This window comes from Phyllopteryx taeniolatus, chromosome 14 (genome assembly GCF_024500385.1).
Source record: "Phyllopteryx taeniolatus isolate TA_2022b chromosome 14, UOR_Ptae_1.2, whole genome shotgun sequence".
NCBI lineage: Eukaryota > Metazoa > Chordata > Actinopteri > Syngnathiformes > Syngnathidae > Phyllopteryx > Phyllopteryx taeniolatus.
In genome coordinates, this window is record NC_084515.1 from 17,992,785 (window position 1) to 18,001,771 (window position 8,987).

General features: G+C 48.6%; 1 protein-coding gene across 4 annotated transcripts; it reads right to left on the reverse strand.

The window, feature by feature from the left end:
* Positions 1-52: 52 nt before the first annotated feature.
* fzr1b (fizzy/cell division cycle 20 related 1b) lies at positions 53-5,771 on the reverse strand. Of its 4 annotated transcripts, none has more exons than XM_061796630.1 (14): positions 5,612-5,771; positions 5,233-5,434; positions 4,486-4,587; positions 4,339-4,402; positions 4,126-4,253; positions 3,968-4,050; positions 3,700-3,883; positions 2,598-2,663; positions 2,043-2,145; positions 1,778-1,959; positions 1,015-1,248; positions 571-675; positions 410-502; positions 53-331 (listed from the first exon to the last, which is right to left on the reverse strand). In XM_061796630.1, the coding sequence occupies exons 2-14, from the start codon at positions 5,308-5,310 to the stop codon at positions 290-292; spliced, it is 1,464 nt and encodes a 487-aa protein (XP_061652614.1). In that variant the 5' UTR covers positions 5,311-5,434; positions 5,612-5,771; the 3' UTR covers positions 53-289. The 4 variants fall into 4 exon arrangements, with proteins under 4 accessions (XP_061652614.1, XP_061652615.1, XP_061652617.1 ...); XM_061796631.1 differs by having other exon boundaries at positions 5,233-5,494; positions 5,612-5,764; XM_061796633.1 differs by lacking the exon at positions 2,598-2,663.
* Positions 5,772-8,987: the final 3,216 nt, after the last annotated feature.

Consider the following 8,987-nt stretch of genomic DNA (forward strand, 5'->3'; position numbering starts at 1 on the left):
ACACGCCCAATCAACACACACACACACAAAGTCAGACGACTTATCTCTCTCGTCAGAGTTCTTCAACACGTATATTTCTGCTAATATATCATCAAATGAAACACTTTTGACAAACAAAAATCATGAATAAGAAGCCAACATTTTCTTTTTTTGTTTAGTCGTGACATCACTGATGGGGGCGCGACGAACACGGGACGTTTAGAGTGCACGTTGTTGTACAAAACAAACAAACAAAAACAGCCGAGGTGGCGAAGTGCTGCAGGTCCGCCATCTTGTCGGAAGCGCTCGTCTATCGGATTCGTGTGAAAAGGTTCAACACAGACTTTGATTCCTGATGGCAACACGTACACAGAGATGATGCGATTGGATATCAGATCACATGACCTCACGAGGGACGCTTATGACGTACCTTGGTGCAACGCGTTTTGCTGAAAATGTTCCAAAAGCGAAGAGTCTCATCGCCCGCGCCCGTGACAATGGCCTCGCCGTCGGGTGACACGGCCTGAGAGAGGAAGACGGCGATGACGATGACGATGACGTCAGCTAATATAACCGAGGCTGCCATCGTACCAGGTATAGCACTCTGTAGGAGTGTCCGGTCAGTTTGGCCACCTGCGTCAGCGACGGGTACTTCCACACCAAGATCTGGTTCTGAGAGTAGCCGTGAGTGCTCACCTTGGACCAAAGAGTGGACACAGAAAGACACATTGACGACATGTTTCATTTGCGTAGTGTCTTGTTCAAGTTACTGTAAAAACAGGTTTGCCAAGACAAAAATGCTTGCAATATTTCAACCTGAGCATTTACGCCATCATTTGGGCACAGATTTGAACACGAATGATGGAAGTTGACATGATTTGCTCTCGAGGGCCACCTAAAATGACGTGGCGGGCCGGATCTGGCCCCGGGGCCTTGAGTTTGACACCGCGGACACGATTCAGATGCAGTTATGCACTTCGACCTGAACTAGCGCGTCACGTCAAACACGATGGCGGAGGTCTGCGTGGTGCTCACCAGTTCATTCGCGTGCTTGGACCACGCCAGGTTGCACACCTGGGAGCCGGTGTCGGTGCTCTGCAGCGCCTGGCCCGTCAGCGTGTTCCAGAAGCGCAGGCAGCGGTCGGCGGTGCCGCCTCCCGATGCCAGCAGCCCGTGCTGGTGAGGGGACCAGGCGATGGCCTTGACTGCGGCCAGGTGCTCGCCGTACTGCTGCACCGGGAGCAGGCTGGAGCTGTTCCACACCAGGAGCTGATAGTGGAGAAGAAAGGCAGTCTTCTGCTCATTTGATCGATAACGGTAACGACACGGCCGACTGAATTGCCTTTTGAAAATCTATTTTATGGAGTATTTTTATGATTGGAATAGAAGTTGTTATCCATCGAAGGGTCGTAATTGCTTTTCCATGAAAAGTACATCTTCTCCTTCTCCTTCTCCTCCTTTGTCACTCAAGCCGTCTTTACGGGCTGACGTCATGACGTCCGTGAGCTGACGTGCCGGAACGAGGCGGCCGTTTTGCATTCACGCAATAGCAGACGGCAAAACCAAAACGGTGTACAGTTACGCACTTGTGTCTTTACCGTTGTAAAAAGAAGTGCGTTTCAAAGGTCCACCGCCATTGGCTCTCCCTTTAGTATGAATGGCGACATTGTTGAAACATCAACACCGTTTTGAAATAAGATTTTCAGCGTGCGAGACATTTCCCCGCGTAAAAGCACGGCAGCAGAAAAACAGATGATAATGAGAAAATGAGCGACTTTCTGAATTGGAATTCATTGACCTTGTTGTCGTTGCCGCCGGAGGCGAGATGCTGATGGTCAGGGGACCATTTGAGACCGCACACTTCCTGCCTGTGTCCCTGCAACCTCCTCTCGGCCGACGACGGGGTTCGGATGTCCCGTTGCAAGATGACTCGGTCGCGACTTCCCGACGACAGCTGCTCCCCGTTCCACGCCAGGGCGCCTTGGACCCGAGGAGTGCGAGAGGCCGCCGGACGGGGACGGTGAGACACGGGGGGTTCGTAAACGGCGGTGGGCGTGACTCACCCACACGAGCCGAGTGGCCCTCTAAACCGGTCAGCTTTCGCCCACCCGCCGCGTCCCAGATCTGAACATAACCTTTGTGGGTCCCGACAGCAACCAGACTCCCCTGAGAGAGAAGAGAAGAACAAAGATTTCTTTCCATTTACCATGTCAGAAAAAAGTGGACTTTTGGGGGTTAAGTCTAACCATGACGAACCTACTCGAACTTTTTTCTCCCTGGCCACACATATATAATATATATATATATATATTTTTTTTTACATATGCCTTTTGACTTATAAGAACAAGAAATCTGTCTTTTAACCTATCACGCAATCACTTTGTATACAATGCTTATATTGGATCTTATTAGAGGTGTACCTAATGTTGTGGCCATTTCTATTCCTAACATCACCAAATAATGTGCTGCCGCCTTGAATAAAACTGTGGAATATAATTGGCCGATCAATGAGTCACGATCAGTATTCCGACTTAAGCCCCGACCTTCTGCGACTTCATGTAGACTTGAGTGTTATTCTTGATAGCGACACAATGGACTCGCGGCGTCCGGTGGCTCACCCGCTCGTTCCAGCAAACGGACGTCACGGAATCGCCGTCCACCGAAAGGTCGCACAACCGTGTCACCTGTCGGCACAAACGAGACATTTGCCACTCGACTGCACCGCAGTACAACAAAGAGACGCACATCGTCGAGCGGTCCGAGCGCAAACAGCGCATCGAGGACAACTTGAACAGCGACAACGTGCGGCAGGGAATCGACTCTCACGGGCTACGCGAGCGCGAGAAGTTCCGTTTAGGCCGCACGACACCTACCTTCCAGACGCAGTATTGGAGGACGCAAAATCAGCCATTGTGATTCATCTCGGGTTTGCTAAATCACGCTGCGTGTGCTAAATGATTTCTCAATGAGTTGCCACGACGATTACTGCGCTGTTGCTCTGACGCCCCGCGGTCGCCAAACGCTTTGAGATGTCTCACATTAACGCCGCCGTCCCCGTTGACCTTGATCCACGCCGGCTTGCATCTTGGGCAGGAAAGGTCAACTGAGGATGCTCTCCGCACGGTCCTGACACACCTGGACCCAGGTGACACCGAAGTAAGGTTGCTAATTATCGACTTGCAATACGGTTATACCTCACAAACAGGCCTTGGCGTCTCACTGTGCATCTGGACATTTGACTTTCTCCGCAACTGACCCCAGAATGTCTGAATCTCATCCGCTCCCATCCTGAAAACCGGAATGCAGCAGAGGTATGTCCCCAGCCCACTGCTCTACACCCTCTTCGATCGTGACTGTTCCCCCATTCGCCCCAGCAACACGACGGTCAAATTTGCTGACGGCAGGCGCCGCCACTCTGTGACCGATTGCGGACAACAAAAAGTCAGGCTACACGAGCGGGTCCGGCATCTGCGGTGATGGTGCGACAACCGCAACCTGGACCTGAACACGGCAACATACGAAAGGGGTGATTATGGATCGAAACAAAGCCTAGCGGACTGAGCGCTCCGACATCTCCATTTACGGAGAGGGGAGGAAACGTGCTTGAAAGGCTGAGCAGAAGGTCGCTGCCCCCTAGTTCAAGACGGTTAGGACTGGTTGTGACAAATTCCTTGTGTGTCTTGTGACATACGAGGCCAATAAAGCCGATTGTGATCGGACCTGGCTGGTGCAGGCGCTCCACAGGTAGACGCAGGCTCCCAGACCGACACTGAGCAAGTTGCCCGCCGACCAGTCGACCAGGTTGAGGTAGAAGTCGTCCTGCAGCTCCGGGGCGTCCAGCACCTTGAAGGGGATCTTCGAGATCTTGCGGGCCGGCTTGCGCGGCGAGCGGAGAAGCTTGTGACTAGCGGAGCGTGAGGAGGGAAACCAAGTTTGTGGCAAAGCGGACGGCGCGCGTCACTCAAGCGAGCGTTAAGACGTAGTTTACCTCTTGTTAGTGAGCGGAGAAAGAGAGTAGGGCGAGACTTCATTATCGCTATCGAAAGGCACTCTCTTAGCGTGGACGGCGTACTGCGGACGGAGAAGAGACACAATCATCGTGACGCAAATGCTCGGAACCGGGCTGGCCTTCTTCCATCCTCGTACCCGGAAGAGGTTACGAGAGCCGTGAGAGGAGACGGCGTGGCGCCTATCGTCCGTGTGAAGGTCTGACACCGACTCGATGCCCGCACCCAGCAACTCGTTTCTCAATAAGGCGGCATACGCCACCGTATCTGTTGGCAGTCATATGACACGCTTGAGAGACGCGATCGAGGACATCGGGCACGACGGGAACGGCCGGCCCAGAGGCTTCCTGACCTTTGCCTGATTCTGAACTGGCGTCTTTTGCTTTTTGGTTCTGGCTGGGGGAGCGACAGTTCTCCTGGACACAGAAGAAAGACGGACGTCATTCGGCACGCCGTCGCCCGAGCGGGTGACTTTGTCCTTGATAGGTAGACGGCTCACGTTGGCGTAGTGGAAGTTGATGCTCCAGTTGCTTCCGGCGCGGGTCGGGATGAAGCGGTCTCCCGATTTCACGCCGACGGGGCTGCAGGTCACACTTCCGCACTGGCGAGAGGTGAGACACACACAAGAAGTACTTTTGCGTATTGATTTGGAATGTTACCCTCACTGCAAAGACGACTCATTAGGTACACCTGCACAAATGGAACCGGCTGCTTTACATGAACGCATCAACTTGGACTTGCGCTCATTCCTTAGAATCCACTTTTTCTCTTCTGCCATAACCTCGCATACCTTTTTTTATTACATACTCTTGATTGATTTCATATGGTTTCATTCATATGACTTAGTTTTACATCCTGTGCGTTTATTTTGAAATGTGCTCGATAATAATAATACTGGATTTACTGGATGTACTGCACTTTACATCCGTAGATGTCAAAGTGCTAGAGGGAGGAATAAAAAACCAAAAAAAAACATTTAGCAAAATGCTTTTTAAAAAAACAAAAAAAAACATTTAGCAAAATGCTTTAAAAAAAAAAAAGCTATGTTTTGAGACTGAAAAGCATGTCTGCGGTGCCCTGAGATTGTTCCACAGCCTCAGAGCTGGCAGGTTTTTGTTCAAATCCAGTTGGCCTGGATGTTTTTTTGTGCCCACGATGCACTTTCGCACCTTGCGTGCGTGTTCAGTGGCGAACATTTGGACGCAGCGCTTGATGGGCTCTCATCCGAATGGACGGATGATCTCACCCTGGTGAGCCGGGCCTCGGCGGGCAGGTTGTGGAGGTTGATTTGCCTCAGGAGTCGCCTCTCGTACTCTTGGTCCATGCCGAAGGGGCCGACGGACGGCCAGCGGGCACCGGGCACCGGGTACCGGGTACCGGGCCGGGCCCTCCCCGGTTTAAACCTGATCCGCTCCTTCCCGGTGAGGGAATCCACGCGGAAGCCCCATCTGCAAGGAAACACTGTGCCACGGTCACAACATCTCAGCAGCCCCACATCGGCATTCGGTCTATAAAAAAAAAAAAAAAACAAAAAAACAAAAAAGGAGCGACAGCGAGCAATGTTGGGGTGCGCTCACAAGCGGAGCCACTCAAATGGCAGCATGGCGTCGTTGCGAGCCTCTTACCCCGGTGGCAAGTCGCTCAGGTCCCTTCGTTCATCTTCACGAATCGTCGAGTCGCGCAGCGTCTCCGTGAGAAGCGAGAACAAGTCCTGGCACACCGCGGCTGTTTACGTTCGCAACAAAAATGGCGGCGGAACCAGCTGGAAGACAACATTCTTTGGCTGACTTCGAGCCGCTCGTTAGCGACGCCTGCTGGCGCAGCGTGGCGCTGCACGTCCTTCTCTCTTGTGGCCACAGGGTGGCGCTACTGTTCTACAAAAATATGATTATAAAAGTAGTTTGTGATACTTTGTCCTTTAGTATTTCTTTCACTTTACAACAGAGAGAAAAATCAGCGGATTTTTGAAGATTTAAAAAAAAAAAAAATGTTTGTTTGAATGTTATGATCTTCGCCTTATGTGAAAAAAAATAATATGTGAAAAGAAAATGGTCAAAATTGGCTAAAAGAATCAGAATTGGCAAAGGGCTAATATTGTGTCTTTTAAATCGGCCAGCCGATGAACCGCTCGGGCCATCATTTTGATGTTGTGTTTCTATACTTTGAATGTATCAGTCATTTGCAAAACGTTTACACTAAAAGTATCCCCCAAAAAGTATGTTCATAAAACTACAAAAGAGAATACCTACATTGTTAAATATTGCACGTGTGTGTTTTTCCCATGTGAATTTAAAGATGTGATTAAAGTACCCAGATTTGATTTGAAATGAAATACCATAAAACTGGTTTTGCACGTGCCAGCCAGCGCACAGCCACGGAAACACATGAGGATATCTGAGCACCATCGCATGTTTCAGGCGGCCCAGTCATAACATAAGCTTATCTGCATCGCCCATCGGTCCCGCACGGAGCAAAGTGCAGCCGGGACCACGTCGGAGGAAAGCCGTGACGACGACGTGGAAGGCAGCGTCTGGGGTACAGGAAGAGTGCAGGGGCCAATTTGGCTTTCTTATCGCTCCTCTAATAGTGAACAGGCCAGTGGGCACGCAGGAAGCCGGCTCGGGCAGTGTGCAGCTTGCTCCTTACAGGAATTCACGACAACAAAACAACGGACTTACTTACATCATCGCCCTGGCGAAAGTGAGAAAAGAGGAGCTTTCGGCACCGTCGGTGGCCAGTGTTTTGCCGAGAGATCGTGCTTGTCAACAACAAAGCGAGGCCTGGGAACGAGAGCGGGATTTGACTGTAAAACGCAATCGCATCTCGAATCACATCAGTAGCGCTACGTGTTGTTTTGGAAGTCAGCAGTGAGGAATGTTTGCAAGTGTTTATGCACATGTGAATGTACAATGACACATTTGTCATTATGAGAGGATTCATGAAAGCAATCGTGAGGAATACTTCCTTCATTTTGTGGGAAATTCCAATGGACACTTAAATGTGCAACTTTTTGACGACTGTACAATAACTAACTAACGTGGTGTCACTGTCGCCGATATGGGGTTGCTATGGAAATAAAGAAATGACAATTCTAAAAGACTGGTCTCCAAATAATTCGCACATACCGTGCTGTTGCTTTAAACTTTTGACTATTGTTTTGATTTAGATCCGATCACATTGTAGGACCAATTAATACAGAAACCAGGTGATTTCAACGTTTCCGTATACATGCGGTGGCTATAAAAAGTCTACACACCCCTGTTCAAATGCCAATATTTTGCGATATTAAAAAAAAAGGAATAATTTCCCCCCAAAATTCCCACCGCACAACACCACTCATAACCAAAAGAAACTGGTGGCTTTTGCCGCTGTTTTGCTTCAGCTAAGGTGAAGAGAATTATGAACAGTTTCAAATACCAGTCAGCGTGAACGCAACACATTCAGACTTCTGCGAGAAGGCAAAACCAAAACAAAAAACACATGCCAGGAAAAGCCTACTAGAACATCTGAACTTGATTTGCAGTTTAGCACTTTAAATGGTGGCAGGTGTGCGCTGACTCGCATTTAACATGCGTTTTAAATTGGATAGGCTCATTCCGAACATAATCGCAGCCCTACTGATAAGAGGGTGTGTACAATTGTGCAAACACAATTGTGCCTCACTTGTTCATTTACTTCCCCTCGCCAAAAGATTTTGATTTTTCAGTTGAGTTGTACAGGTTATAGGTCACATTAACCACGGGGAAAAGTTTTAAAATGATTTATCTTGGTCTCATTTCTGTTTTTGTCATACATCGCAAAAAGCTTTAAATAGGGGTGTGCAGACTTTTTTTTAGCCCCTTTTTGTGCGTCACACTTAAACCCACATTCCGTTCAGCTGTAAAAAAAAAAACAAAACAACAACAATCCTTTGAATTTATGACAGAAAGGTCAGATGAAAATGATCTTCCGTATTGGGACAGTTGTCCTACATTTGCCACTGGATTGTATTTGTGGATATGTATTTATGGTATTGTACATATGGGTATAGCATATAGTGTAAATACATATTTGAAAAACGCACAGATACGTGAGAAAACACGCAGAAAGGACCTGTTCATGTCTGAATCTTTGGACGACGGCGGACACGGCGAATCTGCTCGGAAAGGAACGAGCACACAAGTGGCCCACATTTCAAACAGAAACACACGATGTCGTTGTTGTTTGTCGTATACTGTAGCTCTTCTTCACACTGGTTTCTTCACGTCGTTAGCCACAAGCGTGATCCGTTTTCAAGTATTCATTGAGTTGGACCTTGACGACCTGCGCTTACCATTATGAAACACAATTGCGTCAGAATGCACAATGTGTTTTAGTGGGTGAAAATATGTCTGCAAGTCGGTGAAAATGACTCGAGGTTTCACCAAGAAGGTAACCAAATCCAAACGTGGCTTCGGGACAATCGCTTTTGGGGTTTTAGCGATTGAGATATACTGTGTCCAGTGAGTGGACAGTCTCTGCACCGTATTTATAGAAAGGTTTGATATTGGATACATGAAGCAAAAGGCCAAACAAGACCCGGATTAAAAAATCAAGAAATCGATAGCATGAATATGACTCCCACCATGTTTGATGACCCGGCAGTTATGACAATGACATTCAGTGGGAAGCACCCATCCTGTTATTGTCCTAATGTTGCATTTTGGAGTCAGTGACACACGCACACACACACACACACACAGACAGACAGAGACAGAGAGAGACAGAGAGAGAGAGAGAGAGAGAGAGATTGACTACTACACGTAGCCTCGAAAGAATCAGAATCATCTTTATTTGCCAAGTATGTCCAAAAAACACACGAGGAATTTGTCTCCGGTAGTTGGAGCCGCTCCAGTACGAGAACAAGACGGTCAATTGACAGAGAACGCTTTGGAGACACAATCAGAATCAGAATCAGAATCAGAATCATCTTTATTTGCCAAGTATGTCCAAAACACACAAGGAATTTGTCTCCGGTAGTTG